The sequence below is a fragment of the Vicugna pacos genome, chromosome 27 (assembly GCF_048564905.1).
Source record: "Vicugna pacos chromosome 27, VicPac4, whole genome shotgun sequence".
Taxonomy (NCBI): domain Eukaryota; kingdom Metazoa; phylum Chordata; class Mammalia; order Artiodactyla; family Camelidae; genus Vicugna; species Vicugna pacos.
The window spans coordinates 11,304,191-11,327,708 of NC_133013.1; the positions used below are offsets into that span (position 1 = coordinate 11,304,191).

General features: G+C 50.5%; 1 protein-coding gene and 1 long non-coding RNA gene across 5 annotated transcripts in view; one reads left to right on the forward strand and one right to left on the reverse strand.

The window, feature by feature from the left end:
* Positions 1-4,726: 4,726 nt before the first annotated feature.
* On the reverse strand, positions 4,727-17,910 carry NR2F2 (nuclear receptor subfamily 2 group F member 2). Of its 2 annotated transcripts, none has more exons than XM_072950714.1 (3): positions 17,261-17,910; positions 8,970-9,497; positions 4,727-6,211 (listed from the first exon to the last, which is right to left on the reverse strand). In XM_072950714.1, the coding sequence occupies exons 1-3, from the start codon at positions 17,301-17,303 to the stop codon at positions 5,937-5,939; spliced, it is 846 nt and encodes a 281-aa protein (XP_072806815.1). In that variant the 5' UTR covers positions 17,304-17,910; the 3' UTR covers positions 4,727-5,936. The 2 variants fall into 2 exon arrangements, with proteins under 2 accessions (XP_072806815.1, XP_006211570.3); XM_006211508.3 differs by lacking the exon at positions 17,261-17,910 and adding an exon at positions 11,059-12,152.
* Positions 15,916-23,518, forward strand: part of LOC107034285 (uncharacterized) — a 55,497-nt gene continuing 47,894 nt past the window's right edge. For 2 of the 3 annotated variants that reach the window (XR_012064741.1, XR_012064742.1), the window contains exon 1: positions 15,916-16,650. This is a non-coding gene — a long non-coding RNA (uncharacterized lncRNA). The remainder of the gene's footprint in view (positions 16,651-23,518) is intronic. The other variant, XR_012064743.1, reaches the window with a different exon arrangement.

The following is a 23,518-nucleotide window of genomic DNA, read 5'->3' on the forward strand; positions in this document are numbered from 1 at the left end:
AAATACAAGTGACACTGTGCTGGGCCAAAGCTCATTAGTTCGTTGTCCAGGCCTAATAAAGAAACAGAAGCGCAAATTACAGAGTTCAGCTTCAACACACGCTCTGTCACCCGATATCAGCGTACAGCGAGCCTGATTCCAATTGCTCCGAACTTGCTGCGCAGTTCGCCCCCCACCCCCTCCTCGCGAGCAGGAGGTTGGGTGGAAAAATATAGTTCCAAAGGGGGTAATGATCATGCTTTTCCTCTCGGAAGCCTGCGCCACCTCATTTCCCATCAGTAATCCCAATAAAATTAACGTCGTGGCTGCAATTGAAAAGAGGAGGGCCCGCGACACTCCTGAAATAACACACTCTCCCCCAGCAAAAGGTAAAAAGCAAAACGGCCCTTTGTTCAGCTAATTAACGAAGGCCCAACTCCGAAAGCAGATGTGTTTGCTTAGCTAATCACAAGCATGTTTCTTTCAAGGAACGTCATTTCGAGGGGGCCGCTCCGGGGGATGGGAAAGGGGGACACAGCAACCCCCAGGCCCTCTCTGCCTCAGGGGTCCCTTACTCCAGACTAAGATCCAGAGGCTGAATCCAGGCGGCCCATCTCTCACACCTCTCTCCCCCTTGGTCCTACCCCAGAGGCCCACCAGGCACCTCAGCGCTTGCCCAAAGGCCAGGCCTGCAAGATGCAAGAGGGGGGAAATTAAAAGTTTTAATGACATAGATGCTGTATTAAGGCAGTTTTACAATTCACTTTGAATAAGACGCTAACTTATTACAAGTGTGTTATCAGAAGGACGATAAGATTTATAACTCCGAGTCAGCTTTTCGCTTTAATGACCATGGATGTTAAGGAGAGGAAATCTGTCCTCTATTAGAGGAGATGTGAGTCCCTTCCCTGTTTGGGGGCATTTACAAACGCGTCCAGGAGGGCAGATACCAAGCCCCTTTGTGTCTCCTTATGAAAAATTTTCCCTTTCCCCTTTGGCTATGAAACCGGGTCTCCTTGCTGGGTTAGCACCTCACTCAGCTTCTGAGCGAGAGCTTGGGAGAGAGGGGAAAAAAAAAAAGGAGAGAGAGAGAGAGAGAGAGAAGGAAAGGGAGATAGAAATGGGGATGGAAATGGAGGGGGTAGGGGTGTTTCTCAGTCCTCTGGTTCTCGCAGCAAAACTATTTCCCCGTCTTTCTTTGCCATACAAAAGATGGCTTTCCCCTAAACCAACACAGTAAGCAAACTTTAAAAAACTGGGGTCCTATTACAAACCAACGCCCAGCACTAACTGCTTTAAAATTACTGCATAATTAGATTTAGTTGAATTTCACCATTAATTAGGCAGCCGCACTGCGGGGAGCCTTTGAAATCTGAGAAAATGGGAAAAATCATCTGAAGCACGTTTTTTTTAAACCCAACTTCAATAAATCTTGACGAGGCCCGGAATTCAGAGAGTACCTCGCTCTCCTCCCAGGCTGGCTGAGGGTAAGGGTCTTCAGGCCTGGGCTGGAGCCGGGATTGGACGTAAGGGGCGATTTCCCCGTCGGCTGAGAGCTTGGCCCGGGCCAATCCACTGCCTCTCCAGCGACCCTCACAAGACCCTCTCTGGACGTCCAGGTCTGTCCCACGGCCGACCTCGCCTCCTCTCAAACCTATTAGATAAAGGGGATCCCCCGTGGCAGAAGCGCTCCTGTCAGGGGTGCCGTCCAAGCCGGCTCACACATTTCTAGGGCCTGCGACCACCCGCCCGGAACCGGTCCTCGGCCCCTGCGTACCCCCAGTCAGCCCTCCCCACGGAAAGCCAGCTTTCCTCTAACTTTGCCATACAAGACAAGCAAGTTGTGATCACGTCCTCCGGCGGGGATCGCGGCCCGGCCCCCATCCCCAGCTCCGGAGGCCCCCATCACAACCCCCAGGCGCAGCCCCTGCATTAATGAGAGCGAGAACTGACCGAGGTCTGCTAATAGTGGCCTCTCCCCCTCCCCCATACCATTTGAACATTTCAGATCTGTTGAGGATACAGACTTTTTGTAAATTGGTTCTTATTGGGAAGAGAGATTTGAAATAAACTCTCCTGGTTATCAGGGGGGAGGGGGCGAGGAGAGACGGGGACACTGGGTTACCAGTATGTTCCCTACCAATTCTGCTGCTTTAATTAGAGAATAATCGAGGATCACACTCAGTCGCCAGCAAGAGTTTAAAAGAGGGTTTTCTGCCTGCAGATGGAATGGCCTTTAGCCGCCCCCCCCCTTTTTTTTTCTTTTTGGTAACCAATGTGTTTTCTATTACCCGGCCCTGCCGTGCCTGGCAGCCCGGCGCTCGCGGTGCAGTGGGAGACGCCATGTTGGCTCAGCTCATAGGACCAAGTCAAAAGCGAGCTTCGAGGCAGAGTTTCACACGCTCGAGCTCCCCCTGACCGCCCCCCGCCCCCGCCCCCCGCCCGCCGCCGCTTAATGCACATCCCAGGAGTGCAGCTCCGCGCGCCCGGCACCCCGGACTTTCCGGGGGCGCTGGCGGAATTCCGCCGCACGTAAGTGGGGGGCGGGGGCTGGGGGGCAGGCACTTTTCCGCAGCTGCTGCCAACTCCAGGCCCCCGTCCCTGCAGCCGGCCGGATGCTCACCCAGCCGTCTCCGCGGAACCAGCCCCGGACGTCGCCCGCTAACTTTGAGCTCCAGCCCCTGGCGGCCCGGAGAGAACTAATGGAGAAAGGCCGAGGCAGGGCGACCGCGAGCCGAGCGAACGGGCTAGAATTCCCGCCCCCCCCCAGCTCAGGCTTCCCCCAGGTTTGTTTGAAAGTGGCGAGGAGCAGCGATCGCCCCTCTCTCTCTCTCCTCGGACTATTGTTGCATTTCGCGTCTAACTGGGTTCTCTCACACCCCCGAGCGCCAAGAGGAGGAGGGGGAGTGGGGTTGGGAAAAGAAATAAAGCGAGCTCAGATCAGATGGAAAAAAAAAAAAAAACAGCAAGGAAAAAGAGACACTTAAAGGGAAAGAGTCGCCATGTTTAGCAGCTTTTTTAAAGATCTCGTCAATTTCACACAGAACGCAGTCCCTGGGTCCCAGCCCTCGTCTTTTGTCCAATTCAGTCGCAGCAAAGATCTTTTGTTCTAACTCAGCGTGAAAAGAAAAACTTTCTTTAAATGCAATAAACTTAAACCAAACTCAAGACTCTAAACAGATCCTCCTCCGGCCACTCTAAACATATACAAGGGATTTTGTTTTAACCGTTTGAAAAATTTGGGGTCCTGTTTTTTCTGCCTCGCAGACCCCAAGCTCATTGCTGAAACTTAGAGAGAGAGAGAGATTTCCAACGTCTAGAACACATGCTTAAAGCATAATAAAACAGGGACTGTCTTTTGCTTTGAAAATCATAAATTATAATTTAATGCCAATAATAATTTACAACAAATGGCTGTTTACAATAAACTAACACAAAACAAACAAGGAAAAGGGCCTGTGTTTTACTTATTAGAGAAACTTCACACACTCACATAGATAGCACTTGCAAGAGGAGAAAATAAACCTACAAAACCTCGATCTAGAGGTCAGCGATGTTCTGTCATAAGAACACACTTATATGTATGTATGTATCTACAGAAAGAAGCTGAGGGTCAGATGGAGAACTCTGCTCAAATGCACAAATCAGACAGATTTTTCTGGTCTACATGTATTGACTGGAACTGAGTATCAAAGTTTAATACACTTTACAAAACAATCCCTTTTCTTTCCCATCCCCTTACCCACCCCCTTTTAAGATTAAACCACAACATAGTGATGCATGGTGGGGGGGGTGCTGGAAAGCCTCAATCAGAACAAAAATTGCAAGCTCCCACACACTGAGCTTCCTCCAAACCAGGAAAAGAGAAAGAGGAAAAAAAAAAGATTCCAAAACAAAATAGTGACTACTTCCAAATCCGCACACCCTATAAAGTTTCCTTCTTTCTTTCTTTCTCTTCTTTTTCTTAATTTGGCTTTTAAGGACAAAGGATCCCAAGAGCGGTACAGATTGCATCTACACATCTGAAATGTCAAAATGTCGATGTGTTTTTATGTACATAACTCCAATGGAAAAGATTCCCTTGACCTGTGGTCATGCTTTCACAGAATGAACGTATGGGGGGGGGGAGGGGGGGAGGCAGGCCAACTGCAAGTTATCATATATACATTAAAAATAAACCCTTCAGCCACTCTAAGCTATATCACTGAATTTTAAATCCTCTCAACAACCACTCTAGATGAGAACCACAGAATATTTTTAAAAATCACACCTACTCAAGGAAGAACTCCTTGCAAACAACTGCCTTCTATTTACAAGGCTGTGATTAGCTTGCTTGAAAGGTCTTCTGCATAACTGTCAGAAACGTACAAAACAGTATTTTTTCCTGATCATAAAATAGATACTGATCTCAAGATTTCTAATACTTTTCACAATACCTTCCCTAAGCAGGCACTTAAGTGTGACAAATATAAGGGCCTTTTTTTTTCCTGGAAAATCCATTTTTAATTAAAAGAAGGATTAGGTGAATGGGGGTGGTTTACTATATCAGTATGGCACTTCCTAAACCATAGACAAACCATTAACTTCAGCTCCCCCCACACACACACCCAAATTAAACAGGCAAATACACTAGTCTACCTTTGAACAAACTGGCTGAGGGGAGCAAACAAATTCAACCCCCCGGCCCAGCTCAGCGAGAGCTCACAGGGGCTTCTCCATGGAAAGACAGTGGGGACAGCCAAACAGGTTTCAGATATCAAATAATATTTTAATTTCTGAATACTTTCAATTTTCCTTGGAATATAACACACAAAGACTCGACCAAACAGTTCAGTTATTATAACTTTTACAGTATACAGAAATGTTGCACTTAAAAAAAAAAACCTTCAGTTTTTTTTTAAACACAAACTGTAAACTCTAAGATACTGAATCAATCACGTTACCTATAAGTGCCAACAGTGTTATTTTGTCATGCTGATTTCAATGGTATTTTTTAAAAAGGGAAAATATCAACAATTATAATACAAAGGGCTTGCAAATATACAAACAGATATAGGATTTTCATAACAATTCAAGAACTAAGCGGGACCCAATTCAAATTACAAAAGTTCACTTTTTATTCAAAACCTCAGCATGTGTCTTGGACACATTCCTTGGCTGCCAATAAATTCCACAGTTCATTCTCTTTCTTAAAATATTTTTAAAAAGCTAGGTTTGTCATGGTGTCTTTTCTGGGGGGGAGGGGGCAGGGGAGGGGAAGTTAAGTGTTGTATGTGGTTCCTCCAGTTCTCAAATTAAGAGTGCTCAACTTCACCTAAAATTTTTGGTCACCACTTGTAAGTGCGTTTCCATCATCTTTGAGTTGCCTTTTAAAGTTTTATGTCTTCCTATGATATTTTCATGGACTCAGTTTTAATTCTTGCAGAACATATATTTTAAGGATACACAGTTTTTAAGAAGCCAAGATTATATCAAAACTTATTATAGAACCACAGAATAAACTGGTTTGGAACCAGAAAAGTACAAAAAAGAACAGCTAGAGGTACATAGACACAGGACAATTAATAATTTGGAAAAAAAAAAAAGACTTACTTTCTCCATTCTGCTAATTTTCTCCCAATCTCCTTAAATGCACTTTAGCAATATTTTTCAAAAATTTACCAAAAAAAAAAAAGAAAAAGACTAATTTCCTTTTTATACAAAAATGATAAGGAGCAAGTTATTCTGACCGACACAGGAGTTTTTCTTTTTTAATGCATTCTGTAAAAGTTCATTTGACAGTCTTTTTTTTTTTTTGGAAATTCACAGTCCATTAAATTCTTCCCCTCTCTTCTTTTAGCAAACTTGTAACATCCTTTTATATCCTTTCTTAACAGAAGGAATTTAAGCAAACAAACCAGTCTTTTGCCTTTTCTTTCTCTCTGTTTCACTCCCCCTTCTTATTTTGATTTATTTATTTATTGAATCGCCATATACGGCCAGTTAAAACTGCTGCCGGACAGTAACATATCCCGGATGAGGGTTTCGATGGGGGTTTTACCTACCAAACGGACGAAAAACAATTGCTCTATGACTGAGGAAGAGACGGTGCGGAGGGAAGGGAGGCGAAGCAAAAGCTTTCCGAATCGCGTTGGTTGGTTGGGGTACTGGCTCCTAACGTATTCTTCCAAAGCACACTGGGACTTTTCCTGCAAGCTTTCCACATGGGCTACATCAGAGAGACCACAGGCATCTGGAAGAAAGTTTAAAAAAAAAAAAAAAGAAGAAGAAGAAGGACAAGGAGAAGGAGAAGGAGAAGAAGAAGAATTCAGTCATCAGATTAAGAGGTCTGAAATGGGTCACATGAGGTGTGTGTACAGTGCTCTGTCAAACTGCCCCGACCGGAGTCAGAGCAAATGCCTACATACTGAAAACTTGTGGGGGGGGTGGGGGGGGGAGGAGCAGCAGAGTGCAAGAGATGATCCTGGGGCATTTGCTTTGAAATAAAACACAGCTCCACGCATTGCAGGCTTTCCCTGTCCCAGTCCTCAGGCTGGGTCACTGAGAAGGCCCAAGCAAAGTGCACTGGGTGAATCTGGCTCAAGTCAGTAAACAGACAGACAGACAGATGATACCAAAACTGCCAGTGCTCCGCCCCCTCCTCCTCTGTAAATAATAGTTTGGCTTATAATTATATAGTTGGGGGGGGGCAACAACCTGGCCCAGCCCTGAGTAATGGCGCCCACGACCCAGCCTCAGATTCTCCCCAAAGAGGGCGACTCATTTTTCTCCAGTCTTTGAAACTGATTTAAGTGGCCCTTTAAAACTGATCTTGTCAGTTTAGCCTATTGAAGGGCAGCCATGCAAACTGTGATCTCTCTGTTCATTTGAGCTGTTTCTTTTCCCTCCTTTTCTTCTCTCTCCCTTTTTCTCCTACCCTCCCCACTTCATTTTTTTTTAAACCCAAGTCCCTCCAAGAAGAAACCCCCTCCCCGTTATCTTCAGGAAAACACTTTTCTTTTTCGGATACGTGAAAATACAATAAGTGCCTTTGAAATGAGAGGCTTCTCAGTGAAGGCGGTGCAGGTTGTGACCTGACCTTTTGGGGCTCCCCAGGCAAGACTGGGGCTAACACATGCATATTGTGAATCCTTAGAACAGATATTCAAAAACAGCCGACACCAAGTCCACCCCAAGAACCAGAAAACACAAGCAATCTCTTCATGTATGGATCTAGCACTATGCATGCATGTCTACAGACTGCATAGGTGTCTGTGATCAGGAATTAAAAGATCTGTTTGCATAGAATTCCTTCCCTCTACATCCTGCGGTCTCCCTCAGACTCAGATAACAGGAACCTTTATCTCTTTGTGAGGCAATTTGCATTTTCCACACAGGCCTCTACATTTTGCAAATTGTAAGAAACTAAACTATTAACGACAGTAGCAGGTATTTCTTTCCTTGAAAGACCAAGGGTAAGTCTAAGAGCTAACAATGATATCAAGAAATGAACTGCCACCCTGATGGTCTGGGAACGTGGGCTGGGTGCCGGCTCATGGGACGAGGGCAAGGGAAGAATATGCTTGTAGGTTTGCATCAGGCAAATGTTCTAGTTATGACAGGTCCCCTGAAAAGAACAATCCAGACCCAAGCCTCTGCATACAGCCCTTCCTTGCCCAGACACTGCCCTTTAATTGATTACCTTTGATTACTTTCAAAGGCAGATTTTGGGGTGGGGGGAGATTTTATGTGAAAAGCAACAATGTATGAAAGACAGTGGCTTAAGGATTTAGAACCCACAATAGATTCAGCTAAAGACTTGGGTCCCCAGATTTCCTTTCAACAATAAGGAAGAGATTGTGGATCTTTTTTGTCTGCCACCTGAACGACACTGCTCTCCTAGTGTGTCCTGATTACAGGCTGCAAAAACTGTGGTGGGTGACTCGGTTCCAAGTCCCACTAAGGTCCAAATGCATGTTATCCTGAAATGGGAACCCCTTCCCCTCTCAACCATGACAAAGGGATCAGCTGACAACTTAGAACAAGAATGTGGAAGGGGTGATTTCCACCCACCTGAGCTCTGCTGAACTCAGCCTGGAGGCAGCCAAAAGGCTCAGGTGTGGCCCAAAGTGGGAAGCCAGACACCTTCAAATATCATTTGGCCTCAAGAGTTAACTAATATTAGATCTATTAGTCACACGGGTTAAACTACCTGCAAACTAATTAGATTTCATAATTGCAGGCAATGATGGTTTTGTATCTCCAGCAACACTCCTATCCTGCCCAAGTTGGCAGACACTTTGGGTTGTCTGAAAATTGCCTTAAGTGTTTGCCTGGGCAGGGGAAGTGAGAGGCTGGAGTCTTCAAACCCCTGCAGACATTCTGAAGAGTTGGGCTGGCCCCTTTCTTCCTCTTGCCCCTTCCTGACAGCCCTTTCCCCTCTCCTGGCAGTCTACACTGTTTTCATGAAAATATGATTTTGAAAATTGCTGCCCTCAGGCTGGGTTTGCCTGGAGCTCCAACTCCTACTGAGTTAGCAGGCTAACTTCCTCCCCACCCCTCCCCGCAGGGGCCAACTTTCCCCTGCAGGGATGATACCAGGATGTTCCTGGGCCTAGGGGCATCTCCCAGAGGCTCAGCCAGGGTGACAGAGAAAGCCATGGGGCAGAGGAGATTCCACACGCTCAGCTGGCCCCACAGGCCTGGGCTAGGGCAAGGAGCAGGAACATGCCTCTGAGTCTGGCAGGAGGGGAGCAGGCCTGAGGCTTTTCCATGGCCCATTCTGAGAGTCTGTGTCCCAAGCATCCTTCCTGTAGCCCAGCCTTCCTCTTCTCTCCCCAGAACAGGCCTGGTGGGGCCCAGCAGCTCTGCAAAGTTCCCATTCCAAGTTGGCACTCAACAGTTTGGCTTTTTAAGGGGGAGGCTGGGCTCGCTCAGGGGGCTCCCAAGACCTTAGGCCCTAACTCTGAGCAAGGAGCGCTTGGGCATGAGAGGGCAGGGCTTCATCCTACCTGAGGTGAACAGGACTATGGCCTTCAGGCAGCTGTACTCGGCGGAGTCGACGTGCAGCGCTTTGAGCTTCTCCACTTGCTCTTGGAAGATCCGTATGTGGTCCATAAAGGCGACCACCCGGTCGGCGGACATGGGCGAGGCGTGGAGGCCGGCGGCGGCCAGGAGCGGGGCAACGTGGAGGGGCATGGAGCACTGTGCCGCATTCAGGACGAACAGCTCGCTCCAGGTGAGGCGAAGCAGGGCCACCTGGTCGGTGATCTGCAGGTCAGGGAAGAAGGGGATGTTCCGGGCCCACTCGACGGCACTGAAGAGCATCCGGGCGGCCAGTTCGCAAATGTTCTCGATGCCCATGATGTTGTTGGGCTGCATGCACTGGCTGCCGAAGCGCGACGTGGGATAGGGCTCGGCGCGCAGCAGCAGAGAAATATATCCGGACAGGTACGAATGGCAGTTGAGGGGATCCCCGTTGGTCAGCGCAAACTGCCCGTGTGTCGGCTGGGTGGGCGGCATCCTGCCCCTCTGCACGGCTGCGGGGAGGAAAGGAGACACTTCTCAGTTAATGACCAGTCTGGGTCCCCTGCTCCAGGCAGGGTCTGCCCCAGCCCGACCCCCACCTGACCCAGACCCTGGCGCCGCGCAGGAACAGGCAGGCCTGCCCCTCTCACCAGCGCGCCAGGGCCACAGACCTGGGAGTCGCCAGGAGCCCGGCAGTACTGCTCTCAAATCGCCACCCAGCCAAGCCCTGGCAGCCAGGGCAGCACACTTGCCTCGGAGGCCCGCTCCGGGCTGGGCGGCTGAGGACCCAGAATTGGCCACTTTGCCTCGGGGTCCCCAGCACGGTGGGCGGGATGGAGCATTCTGGGGACATCTTTCTTCTTTGCTGCTAAACAGCTGATATTTTTTTATTGATTGGAGGAGAGGGAGCGGGAGGGGCGAGGCTGGGGGAGGGTGAGACGCTTTTGCAAAAGACACAAGGGTTCACCCCGGACGGCCTGTGGCCACCCCGGAACGGGTTTCCCCCAAACCCCGAAGCCCCAGCCCCGTGGGCAACCCCCGGTGAGAGACGAGCTGAGAGCCGAGGTCTGGCGGCAGCCTAACCAGTGTGCTCGGAGGAAGAGAGACGGAGGGAGAGGGCGGAGAGGCAGGCCGGCCGAGGCGAGAGGAAGCTGGGGAGAGGCGGGGAGCGGGCGGCCGGCGCAGCCTGGGGAGGGCCCGGGAGGGCCGGGGAAAGCCGGCCAGGCTCGGGCACGAGCTGCTATCTGACGCCGGACGGGGAGAGCGGCTCTCGCAGAAACACAAAGAAAGCCCGGCGTTCGCTCGCCCCAACCCGGAGCCCGCGCCCGGCGCCGAGCGCGCCATTGGCCGAACACGGCTCGCGGCGCTCGGTGAATTTCATATCACAAAGACTCAACTCGCGCAGGGCGAAAGCAGCCGCCCAGGGCCCCTCGCCCACCCTTTCCCTACTCCCGATCGCGCTCTCCTCCTTTCAAAAGTGAAAGGAAAAAAGAAAACAGAGGTATTTTTTTTTCTTTTTAGCAGAATGTTAATCCACGGAGGGTCACATGAGCGCTGCCCGGGCGGCGGCGTTAATACGGCGAAGTGCATAAAATTGCCATTTGTAATTTGAACCTCCTGTACAAAAGTACAATCTCAGGGTTTTTTTTTTTTGAGAGGGTGGGGGCTGGGGAGAGGGGTGAGGAGGAGGGACATATGTTGAACATGCAGGAAAAACAAGGAGAGAGAAAGGGAGAGAAACAGAGGAAAGAGAAGTAAACCAGATTTTAAAACAACAACAAACAACAACACCCCATCCCCTGCAGAAAGGCGAACTCCAGTGAACTGGCAATCAATGCAAAGAAAATGAAAACAGCCCGAGGAGAGAGTAGAGGAGGAAATCAGTCGGCCAAAGCATGCGGATTTGGGGGTCTGGGTTCCAGTGCAGAACTTGCTTCTAGTATAAAACCCCCTTCAGCTGCAATACGGAGAGAAGAGCTTGGGGCTTCTGTGTCCTTACCCAGAGCAGGCTAGCCAAACGCACCCAGGGCCCCAGGACCCCAGGCGAGGGGGTTAGAAATGAGAGGCCGATACCTTCCCGTCTCATGCCCACTTTGAGGCACTTTTTGAGGCGGCAGTACTGGCACTGGTTGCGGTGGTGCTGGTCGATGGGACAGTTCCGGTTGGCGCGGCACGTGTAGCTCAGGTTCCTCCGCACGCTGCGCTTGAAGAAGCTCTTGCAGCCCTCGCACGTGAACTGGCCGTAGTGTTTGCCGCTCGACTTGTCCCCGCACACCACGCACTCGATGTGCTGCTGCTGCTGCTGTTTGTCGCCGCCCGGACCGCCAGGGCCGCCCTGGCCGCCGGCCGCCGTCTGGGCCGGCGTGCTGGCCGGGCCCCCTTGGCCAGGCGTCTGTGGTGTGTGCGGGGCGCCGGGCGGCGGGCCGGGCACGGGCGGCGCCTGCGAGGCCTGGCTGCCCTGAGAGCCTGGCACCTCGTCCTGGGGGTCGCGCCACGTGCTGACTACCATTGCCATATCTATGGGGGCCGCGTCCGGACTTCCTGCTCCCCTGGCTGCGGGCGGCGGCGGCTCCCGGGTCTCGGGCTCCGGCGCGCCGCCTTTTGTGTGTGCAAGGGTGCGAGAGGGCGCGGGAGGGCGCCCCGGGTGGCTCGGGGGCTGGTTGGATGAGGTTGGTTAGTTTTTCCTTTTTTGTTTCTGCTTTTGCAAAGTTTTGTCGATTGCTTGTCTGGCCCGGTATGTTTGTTTTGTTTGTTTCCCTCGGTTCAGCTTTGTTGCTTTCGGGGGGCTTTCCGCCGGGAGGGGAGGGGACGGGGCCAGGGGAGAGCAAGTGGGAGCAGAACGTGGAGAGAGAGGGAGGGGAGGGAGAGCTGCAAGTCGATTGTCTGGCTTCAAGACAGAAGTAGGAGGCAAAAAAAAAAAAAAAGATCTCTCCAAAGATCTCCCTCGCTCTCACTCTCTCCCTCCCTCTCTCGTTCACTCTCTCGCTCTCAGAGCTGGTGTGCAGCCGAGGAGTTGGAGTAGGAGGAGGAAGAGGAGGAGGAAGAGGAGGAGGAGAGGCGACTGTCCGGGGGCCAAGTCCAGGGCAGCCCACAGTCAGCCATTCAGGAAAGCCATCGAAATCAGGAGGACTAGGAGAGCAGAAGCGCCGGTCTCGGGCGCGCCCAGAGAGCCGGGCAGGCCGGGGCGGAGGCCAGCGGCCCGCGGAGTGGCCGGAGCGCTGCCCGGGTCCGGGGGAATCAGCATGAAAGTGGTCCGCGTCGGGCGCTGCGCGGCGTCGTCCTGGCGCTGGGCCGCCGCCGCCGCCGCCTCCTGCCCCCGGCGCCCGGCGCGCGCCTCGCTCGCTCCGGCCGCCGCCGCCCGCTTTCGCCGGATAGAGGCCGCTCGCCGCTCCCTGCGGGCCGCCTGGGCCGCCGCCGCCGCTGGAGCCGCCGCCGCCGCCGCCGCCGCCGAAGCCGCCGGGTCGGGCCCGGAGCCGCCGCGTCTAGCGCCGCCGCCGCCGCTGAAGTCGCTGCTGCCGCTGCTGCCGCCGCCGGAGCCGCTGCTGCTGCTGCTGCCGCCGCCGCCTCACACACATAGGGAAAGAGTCAACTCGCCGGCGGCGGGGGAGAAATGATAAAAGAGAGAGAGGAGGGCAGATCACCACCTAGAAGCACATCCTTCGTGCGCAGAGGGGGGAGAAAAAGACGAAGAGAAAGAATGAAAGAGGGGAAAAAGGCAGCACGGCACCCGGAGAAAGAAGGCAACTCGGGGAGAGGAGGAGGAGGAGAAGAAAACACACACGCGCGCACGCACACACACACCGCGGAGAGAAAAGAACAGAGAATCAAAGTGATCAAATATGCTAAAAAGGGGGGCGCGGGAGGGAATGCGATTTATAGGCGCCGGGGCTGGCAGAAGTGGCTTCTCCGCGATCAGCTCACTGAGCTCTCTATATAGTGAACTTTGACACGACTGCTGCAACTTAGCGCACGTTGCCATGGCGACGGCGCGCCTTATAAGGCAGCAGCCGGGGTTGGCCTGGCCAGGCGCGCGCGCGCCGCCCCCTCGCCGTCATTGGCCGGAGCGCGGCGGCCCCGCCATGGCGGCCGCGGGCTCAGCCCGGTCCTAGCGCGAGCGGCGTCGCGGCCGCGGCGCGGGGCGCGCGGGGGGCGCGCGGGGGGCGGGGAGGGGGCGGCCGTGCCGCCGCCGCCGCCAAGCGGGGGATGGGCCCACGCCGGCCCCGGGTGCGCGGCCACGGCTCTCTCCGCACCCCGCACCCGAGGTTTCCGCCCCAGCGGGGAGAGGAACGCGGCGCGCACACACAACGCCTCTTAAAGGCTCCGCGAGAGGCTTTGGATGGAATCGAGGACTTCGCCTCTCGCAACTTGGCAATGCCACGAAATCCGCCGCTCGCGCACCACCCGGGACTCCCGGCGCATCTTTGTGCCTACGGTGCCAGAGAAAGAGAAAAGTTCCCCTTTCTTTGCAGAGGGGTAGTGAGTGGGGTGGGGAGGTGCCTCGAACCGAGCTTGCAGGCATTTTCCAAACGAAAGATTTGGTCAAATCGGCGTGATGGTAGACCCTTCCCTTAATCAACTTTGGTCACTTGCTTGGTTTGGTGGCTATTTCTTTTTCTTTTTCCTTTTCGAGAAAAAGAGCCGTTCAGTGGCTGTCTTTTCCTTGTAGGGTTAACATTTCACAGGTATGTGGCCTGACATTTTAATTGCTCAAATAAAGCATCTCGGATGCTGAGAAGCAGAAGTAGACTTCGTCTCATTGTCATGACGCAATTAAAATCAATTTTCCTCAACTTTATCCTTTCTGGTTAGTTTTAGCTAACTCGCAAGCCAAGGTCCTGCCACACACCCAGTCGTGGTGAGAGGTGAAAAGACCTTTCTTCTCGCTGATGGCCAAGTGGAGGCAGCCTCCCAGCCACCCCTGTGCATACCCTCTGTACACACATGTAAGCGCACATGTATCAGATGCACATTTGTCAATGTATACAAAGACTTTAGCGACAGTGCTTCTAGGTCATAGAACAGTTGAGTACGACTTCATTGTTCCTCAAGTTCCTTTTAAGCATTCATACAATCATTAAAACACACCCAGAGATTCTGCCCCAAATTGGGAATAATACCAAGTACAACTCACAAGGACCACGCACAAGCCATATTCTACCTCAAGAGATTCATTGCAATGAGAACAACTTCATTGCCTGTGTCATTCTGCTCAATGTGCTAAAATCATCAAGCCGGTGGTGTCCCTGAATTCCAGGGTGTTTGGTTTGAAACATCAAACATCTAGAATTGCACCTCAGCACACACTATGTTCCAATGCAGCAACCTTTCTGTTCGATTGGGACCAGTTGGTGAATTATGATTATTGAACATTCATAGAACAAAACTGTGACTCCATCATACATGCTTTGCACCAAGAAAAAACTGTAGACTGGTAATCCAACCAGGTTTGTGAATAAGTAAGATATTTTATACAAAACACACTGCGCTTCAAGAAACATGAACACATAGAAAGAGTAAATTAATGACCACAGAAAAGCATCCTTGATAGTTTAAAAAAATCGACGAGATGAAGATTAAAAAAATAAACCATACATATCATTGACATTTGTAGACTGTACTTTGCATTCAATACCCTTTATACACGCAAGCAGAACACAAGGTAGGATCTAAGTGCAGATGGAGGCAGATAGGGGCTAGTTTTTAGGGAAGGAAAGTTCCTTCTTATGTTTCATTCTTGAAACCTTCTTAGCCTTTTACCCTTTCTCCGCTGAAATCACATATTTCACTAAAGCTGCAGGTGCTGGGATGATTTGAAAGTTGTTTAAAAAAAAAACCTATAGTGGACACTGAACTATCATAAACCTGGTGTGTAATGAGACTGCCACAGAGCGAAGCCAGGCTGAGAATTTCAGGTTGATTAGAGACACAATATAACTTTCTCCCAAAGAGGACAAGCAGGATGGAAAAGAAATCATTTCAGAGAAGGTTTTTTTTTCCTTTTCTTTTCTTTTTCTTTTCAACCTCTCTGATGCGAGGAATTGCTTAATGCTACAAATATCAGTAGATTGGGGGCAGACTCAGCAGAGTTGTGGTAGGGCTGGGGTTGAGACAGGAAATCTAATGAACATCCCCATCCCAATTTAATAGAAGATAAGAATAATTGATTATAGGGAAATCCTAAACTTGCCTTTAGAGTGCAGATACTTTCACAGCAAGATGACTTTTACAAACATGCAGTGGGAAAATTTTGAGGAGGAAGAGCTTCGTCAGTCCATTTAGAGATTTTAGGCATTTGAAGTATGCTCTGATGGCCTCAGATTTAAAATGTAGGATTTCCCAACCATCAACTACAGATCTGGAGCCTACGAGGCACACGAACACAGGGCTGCCATGAAGTTAAGAGGTGTTTTACTCTGTACTTTAGGATTCCTTCAGTTATGGGGATGCTATTAAAAAGCAAATAAATAAATAAATAAACACACCCCAAAACAACAACAACAAAAAGACCATATCAATTATAGTTAATATGATGGTATAGAAGAAAGAGGGCTGCAGACTGAGAAAAAAAAAAGAGGGGAAAATATTTTAAAATGTCTTCTTCAGAGATGTTTATTTTCCTTGAGTAAAACAGCTCTAAGTCTAAAAGATAAATATCAATATGTTCTTACTGTTTTTTTAAATCCAGCTCAGTTTTTTTATTGCAGATATAAATTTATTTTAATAAGAAGAATGGCGAGCTTTAATTTGGCCAGAGAAAGTTGGAAAAACATTTGTCTTACTGTAGGAGGAAAAAAAAAAAAGCCACCCAGGAATATGATTTTCTTGCAGAAAGTGGCCTGATGGCTGTAATTCTCCACAAATTAAATCACAATATGAATGCAGACCCCAGCAAATGCCGAGTTTAACTCTGAACTCAGTAGAAACCAGTTCTGTCCACCAGGATTCATTGAATTCCTCTTTCCCCTCAATCTAGTCCGTGTGTGTTTTTCTCTTCCACCACACTGGAGCTCCATGAATAGGGAAAGGGGCTTCCATTGTGTACCTCTGAACTTCCAAGTCAATGCAATTTTTAACCACTGGCTTGTGGTACTTTGAAAATCACCAGGGGCTGTCAGAGTTGGGTCCTCTGAAAAATTTACAGTGCTAAATCAGAGCATATGCTGGGAGGGAAAAAATTGCTTAAGATTGGAGCAAGTACAGTATCTGTCTGCCCCCTAGTGTAAGAGTCCTCGCTGCCTAAAATTCAACTTTAAAAGAAAAGAGCTCTTAAAGGGAAACGACTTTGTGCTCACGTAGGCATAGGAGAATGAAACTTCTGTACATTTTAATCTGAATAATTCTCCAGGATTTAAAATTAATTGGCTCTGGCTTGGTTGGACCGGACTCGGATCTCGCCACCTCTGCGTTTCCCGAGTCCCTGGCGGAGAGGTGATGATTTTTTTTTTTTCCTGAACTGGGTTTATGTGCGTCCCCCTCACCCCCTCCTCTCTTTTTCTTTCTCTCTGTCGTCTCTCTCGCTGGCTTTTTAAAAATGAGGAACCGTTCCTTGAATGTTCTGGACAGAGCACAGAATTGCTTAAGTCAGCCCGACGCGGTTGTAATAGACAGCAAAAAGGTAAACGTTTGCCTGCAATCCGCACGCCAGCTCCACCACCCCGCCCGATGGTGAGTACCCTTCTCGTCGCGATTCTCCTCCTAGCTTAGCCGAGCGCTCGCCTCCCCGAGCCGCGGCCGAGGGCGCCGGGCAGAGCTTCCCTGCCTCCCTGCCTGGCTGGATGTCAGTTGCACAAGGTTGCAAAATGCAGCGCAGAGGCAAATCGAACAGTAAATTCTGACACTTAGCGCGAGCCTAGCAGCTCCTTTGCTAGAAAACCGAGTCGTCTATTGCTTAGAAAAAAACATGCCTCTAGGACTGGTTTTTAGTTTGTTCTAGGGAAGGAAATGAGTTTGAGGAGACAGGACGAGGAGATGGGAGGCACCGCAGTCTTTACGCTTCGGTTTAATCATATTTTGGCAGCTTTGCAATTGTATTTTCCCTCTCTCCCCCCTGCACCACTTCTCCTACCACACACATGTAATAAAATATGGCAATGCATTGAATTGACTATCCCCCCTTCCCCGAACCCCTTAAACCACAGTCCTAGGCATTTCATACACGTTAGCAACCCGATTTTTTGAAAAACCCCAAGTCATCCCCAGCCCCACAGAGCACCAGGAGAAAAGTGAGAAAGGAGAGAGAGAGAGAGAGAAAAAAAAATACTGTAAGTAAACATACCAAAACCATATTTGCCTTGTTCAAGGTCCCAAACCGCTTGCATCTTCCTTCTAAACTGGAATAACTCTCCTTTAGTTTGGCGGGTGAAATAAACGCTTTGTTGGCCCCCTGAAAAGATGTGTCTTTGATAATTAAAGAGAATCTCCTCCTCGGTGTTTATCTAAGCGATTGTGCAAACTGATAAAAAGTAGGCACTAGCCTGCAGGGAAAAAGAGGAAAGGTGAAGGGAGAGATCTTCCACCTCAAGGAAGTGCTTCCCCATGTATTAGGCGCTCTCAGCCTTGGAAAGCCCTGCACAGTAACTTTAGAGAGACGAGGTTTCAGGGAGCTTTGTACATAGCTGCTGAGGAATGCAAGCCTCGCCTTTAAGAAAAAAACCCCCAAACCGTAGGTAGGAGATGTCTGGAGTGATCCTTGTCTCTCATCTCATTCCTTAGAAGGAAGAGTGCGTTGTTACACCTTGTTTGGGGCTGGAAAGACGAGACTTTAAAAACACCCGTCCAATTGAAAAAAATCTCCCAACTTAATGAGTTTAGTCGGAGGCTGGAGCAAACGGCTCAGCCTTAGCAGAAAACCGCCAACAACTAACTACAGGCGATATTGCAGAGCAAAGACGACCCAAGGCACAGCCAAATTCCACTGTTTGGGGTCGAGAGGGATGGAGGCTAATCCTAAAGCAAGTTGGAAAAAAACAGAGGTGGGAGAGGAGGGGGAAAAAGCAGCAGCCTCGAAGACTGGCAGACAGGCTTCCCTCACACGGGATCAAAGATAGAATTTGAAACAGGAGGGCAACATTTTTCCTAGGAATCTGTTGGAATCCTCATTTTCTACTTTTGACTCAAGTCACCCCTCCCAGCGATTTTCCCCTCTGCCCTGCAGATTCATGCCCCCCATTTTCCAGTTCCCATTCTAGAACTTTCCTGAAGAGGAAACCTATTTCTTTGGGGGGAGGGGTTCCCCACTTCATGTCTTCAGATAATGAATGCTTCATTCACCCCCTCCCTTCATCCACCTCCCCAAATGCATAAAGAAAGCAGGAATACAGTAACTGGGGAAAATTGAGAATAAACTATACTGCCTCTTGCAGTTTAATACAGTTTTAACTAATGGATTTTTTTGTTTTGTTTTGTTTTAAGAGAAGAATAATGGGGAAACACGGATCTTTTATTTTAGGAAACTGTTATGGTAAGATGTATGTCAGACTTGACAAATGGAACTAACGCTCTTCGCCTGCTTCTTGTCCTTGTCTTAAACAGGAATTAAGTTAAACACAGTGCTGAATGTTAATTACATGTTTACTGGCTAATGAAAATTACAAATGGTTTTGCCACCTCAAACAATGATGAAAACTCTGAAGACACTGTAATTATATACTTTGAGGGAAATAACTCAGAATATTGATCATAAGAAGTGTAAATCTTTTTTTAACTATTCATTAATACCATAAATATGGGCTACAGAAGTTTTTCCTTGCAGTTTGTCTCATCAGTTACACCGAGTGGATGGATGGTGAGGCTCCTCTGGGGAGGTGATGAACTCATTCTCGTATAGAAGGAGGCCACTTGTGTAACTGGGGGTGCCCCCCTCCCTTTCTCCCCTGCCCCCTTTAACCCCTGAAGAAGGTTGAGGGAGAGTTGAACAGGGGGGCTGGGCTCAGGGCAGGTGAAGGTGATCACAGCCCAGCCTCTTCCCTCCCCTCCCCTGCTCTCCTCTCTCCTCTCCCTCCTCCCTTTCCTGCTAGGTCTGATCGATGACTGCCTTCTCCAGCCAGGGCGGGCGCCTGTCGGATAACCTGGCGTTCGGGTCCTAATGGAGGACAACTCATCGCCACCCAGCCACGCAGCCCTGACAACCCAAATTCTCTTCTTTAGAGGTGGCTGGGGCAGTTCATTACAAAAGAAGAGAAAGAAGAAAAAAAAAACAGTTGAGGGTGGTTATTGGGTAAGGTGGCCTTAGGCAGCCGAACCAGAACTGGTTTCCCTGGGTTTGGGAGTAGAGAAATATTTTTCTGTTCTGTCTTAACTTTGGCCTGAGTTGTAGCTTTGCACTCTGCAGTGTGGCAGCCACTTCGATCTTGGGGGTCAAAGGTGAGGGCTGCACTAACCCTAAAAGGCTGGTCTGGCCTGGCCAGAAGGCCGAGAGGGGCGGAGGAGTGGGGGGGGGGTGGGTTGTCAGCTATACCGCCTGACGTGTTGGAGGGGGTGCCTGTGTAACCCGCACGCGGGGGGCACAACACTGAGGGCGGGTTTTAAGTGCAATATTGAGGATTTTTTTTAAGTGCTCTAGGCTTGTGGGACTGGAGTCCTCTTTTTCCCTGAGAATTCCCAAGGCACTGGTCTTTGTCTTAGAAGGAATGGAGTTTCTGAATGGTGTGAAAGGGACAGAGAGGGTCGCTTCAAATCGATTTTACTTGTCCTTTCTGTCTTTTCGGATCAACGCCCTTCAATGGGCACAGAGGTGCTCTTTCAACCAAAACCTTGTGCTACATTTTCTGCCTGTATTGGTGCTAAATACAATAAGCACTGGGCAGATTTTTTTCTTCGCTCTCCAAAGCGAGAAAGCACCCTAATTAAATTGTTTTATATGGACAGTCAAGACGGACCAATTAAGTATGCATTAGTATAAAGATATAGTCTGCAGATAAGGCGGTTTGGAAAATCACGTGTGGGACAAAGGAGAGGGCGCTAGCTTGGGGAGGGGTGGCGTGGACCAGCCAGGTCGCTCACCTCCCTCCCCCGGCCTCGGGGGAATTGCAGAAGCCCGGGGCTCAGGTGAGAGGAGGATCAGGCCCGCTAACAGGTGGGCAACAAGGCTGGAGTCTTTCAGGCCCGCGCCCCCGGCTGGAGAGCGGTGGAGCCCAGGGGTTAGTATCCATCACATATTCCTACGCGGACAAGGTAGCATCCAGGGGTGTAGGAAGGACCGAGACCATGCCGTGCTCTACTCCGGCTCGGGCCCATTGCCAGGTGTCTAGGTCCAGGGCGCGGCCCTGAAATAGGGAAAGAGTGTGCGGCCCGGTGAAGGCCAGGAGGACCAGGGGGCGCAGACACCGCCACTGCCGCGGCCGCAGCCCTCTGGCAGCCAAGATCAGGGTAGGAGGCCCCCTTCCAACTCCTCCAAGCTAAGCGCTTTTTCACTTCTAGAGAAACGGGAGCTTCTCTGCAAGGAAAGTAAAGTTCCCGCCCGACGCCATCCAGCTAGAGGGGCGTCGAGGACCGGCCAAACAAGTGGGGCAATGACCGAGGGTCAGTGGAAAGGTAGCGAGCAGAGCGGCTCCTCTTGGAGCTACCGCAGCTCTGGGCTTCTCCACCCCTCGGAGGTGTGGGCGGGCAGAGTGCATCTCACCCAGAAGGCGACGACCCCTAGAGCAGGGGCCTGGGCCTCCCCGCGTCGCGGCGCAGGGCTGTGATAGGTGGTCCCGGGCTGCGGGGGCGCGAGCTCAGCGCGCTGCCACAGGAAGGGCGCGCGGGGCGCACAGGGCGCCCTTGGTACGGGGCGGGGAGGGGGGAGTAGGGGCGAGAATTAGAGCCTGGGGAGGTGGCTGAATGTCAAAAGTAAAAAAGGTCGAAAAGCCAATTTTTTCCAGTGCGCTTTCGCCCCCCTTTGCTGGTTGCAGAGGCCGTAAATCAGCGGTCGGCGGCGAGGGCGGGAGGAGCCCCCTCGGCGGGCTCGGCGCGGCCCCGCCCGGACCGTGCGCACCTCCCGGTGGGCCCCGAATCGATCAGAAGCCTCGCTGAGGATGTCGCCGCACTAAATATTTACTGATCACACACAAATAGCCGGGGCTCGAACGATTTTCCTCTGTGAGGAGAGCGCAGAGAGAAGGGTAAATCATTTTATTAGTGTGGATAAAGCCCAGAGCACACTCCGGGCTGGAGTGTTTTAAGATGTGTCTTCAACGGGATGAAAAGAGTTAGGGAAATCGATACGGAGTGATTAGAAGCCCCCGGGGTGACGAAGGGGGCCGGGGCTTTCAGGGATTTGGCGAGGCTGAGAGGGGGGAGCGATCCTCCAGGGGGGCGGCCGGACCACCGCCAGGGAGCTCCCGGGCGCAGGCCTGCGTCCTTCCCTCCTCGACGGGCGACGCGAGGGCGGCAGCCAGCGGCCGGGAGTCCGCCGCGGCCCGGCTTGGCGGGGCCGGCGCGGGGCCGAGTGCTTAGGCGCCACGGGCTTCACGTCGCGAGTGGCAGTGGCTAGGTGGCCACGGGAGGGGATCGCAGGCCCGGTGTGGGGATGCTGGCGGGTTCCCCTACAGCGCGGGCTCTCCAGGCAGCCTCCTGGAGCAACGGTGTGGCCCAAACCGGTCGCATTTCCCCTCCGCCGCGCCCCGCAGCATCCTCGAACTTTCTCCTGGATGCATCTCGGCCCTTCATCTCCTCTAGTGTTTTTAAAGAGGACGCAGCGGCCCAGCCCTGCTGGCTGCGTCTCCCTCCCACCCGTCCAGTGTCCAGGGCGGCCGCCGGGTGGCGGAACCCGCTGCGGACCGCAGGGCGAGTGGATTCCAGGTTTGGGGCTCCTCGGCAGGTGGGAGGACGTCTGAGGCCAAGCAGGAAGGCAGAGGCGCGGTGACAGACACCAACGTCGGCCCCAGAACGTCTCAGTCCTCCCCAGGGGGGGATATCCGCTTTGGAGGTCTCAAGCCACACTCCAGCGAGGGAGATGGGTCGGTGGCCCCAGGGCTGGGAGCAGGAGCCTCAAGTGCGGAGGCGCAAAGGCTTGCAGGGCTCGCTGAAGTTAGCAAGGCTTTGGGGGGAGTTTGCTGGGAAGGAGAGGAAAACCTTCTCCCCAAACTCCAGCAGCCAAGTCCTGGCTCCAAAAATGACTTTTCACTCCTGGAAGCGGGAGCCTCGCTCGCTACTGCGAACAAACCTTGAGGTTCGAAACAGCTGCAAATAAGAAGGCACTAATTTCGGGGGGAAAAGGGGAAGCGCAAGGTGAGGAAAGGGAGGAATGTTTTTCGTTTCTTTTTCCCGTTCCCTCTCTTGACCTTTTCCTAAAAATTTGCACTTCCTGAAGAAACTGATAGTTTGCTTGCTTATTTATTTATTTATTTATCCTCTCCCCAAATCGCTCGATTTCCTTGGCAGCTTGAGGAATTCAGTTCATGCTGCCCTACTTGGCTCCTCGGTGCAACAGGAAATATAACTGCAGATCCAATTAACCGTTTTGCAGAAGGGAGAAGGGTGTGTGTGTGTGTGTGTGTGTGTGTGTGTGTGTGTGTGTGTTTTAATATGAATCCCACTGGACTGGAGTGGTGTGTTCAGGTGTGAGGCGATTGGTGCCTCAAATTCCTTCCTTGGTAATCCTCTAATTCCTGCAATGGAAGCTGAGAGCATCACTGACCTGCCAGGAGCTGGATCTCCATTAACCCTTCTTGGTCTCGGCCAGAGCGAAGGTTAACTACACTAATATACCAAAGGGGCTGCAGGAAAAAAAAAAAAAAAAAAAAAAAAAAAAAAAAAAAAAAAAAAAAGGAAGGACGGAAGAAGGGAGGGAGGCAAGGTAAATTCACTCTATTTGCAAGGATTTTAGAGCACTCTCTCTCTTTCTCTCTCTCTCTCTCACTGGTCCTCCCCCACCCCTACCCTTCACCAAAAGCCCAGTTTCCATTCAGGGAGACAACTGACTCATCCATCAAGGCAGCTCACTCCACAGAGATGGACTTTAGGGAATAAGAAAACAGTGTAGTGAAATATTTTCTCCCACTTACCTGGCCACCTAGCTCACTTTAAAAATAATTCTAACATCTATAGAGAATAGAGGGGTGGGTGTTAAAAAGAAACCACCCAAATCCTAATACATATTTTACCTTCTTTCATTTAAGTAAAAGCTAATTTAGAATCTTGTCAGTAGCCAAATTATAGCCATAAAATCTAGATGAGATTAGGAAAATACATTCTGCTGGTTTCACACCTGGTGGCATTTTAATGAGTATTTATGTAATAGCCATGTAGTCATGAGCATGAAGGCAGATGCACATGGGTGTGTATATATTCATATGGTGTTAGAAGTTCCATGATGGCGTAAAGGTTCATATACTCGAGCACTAGATAGAAGTTGTCACTCTTGTGTTCATGTCTGGCAGAGAACAGTGCAAAAAAAAAAAAGGAGTTTTGAATGAGTTCTTTGGAATCACTATTGTTGAAATACAAGCTGAAGCAACTCAGTAATGGTAAAGCTATTGTGCCTTGCAGAATCATAGACACTTCAAAGTAAAAACATCAGTTTTCAGTTTGGAATCTTTGGCAGGGCATTTAA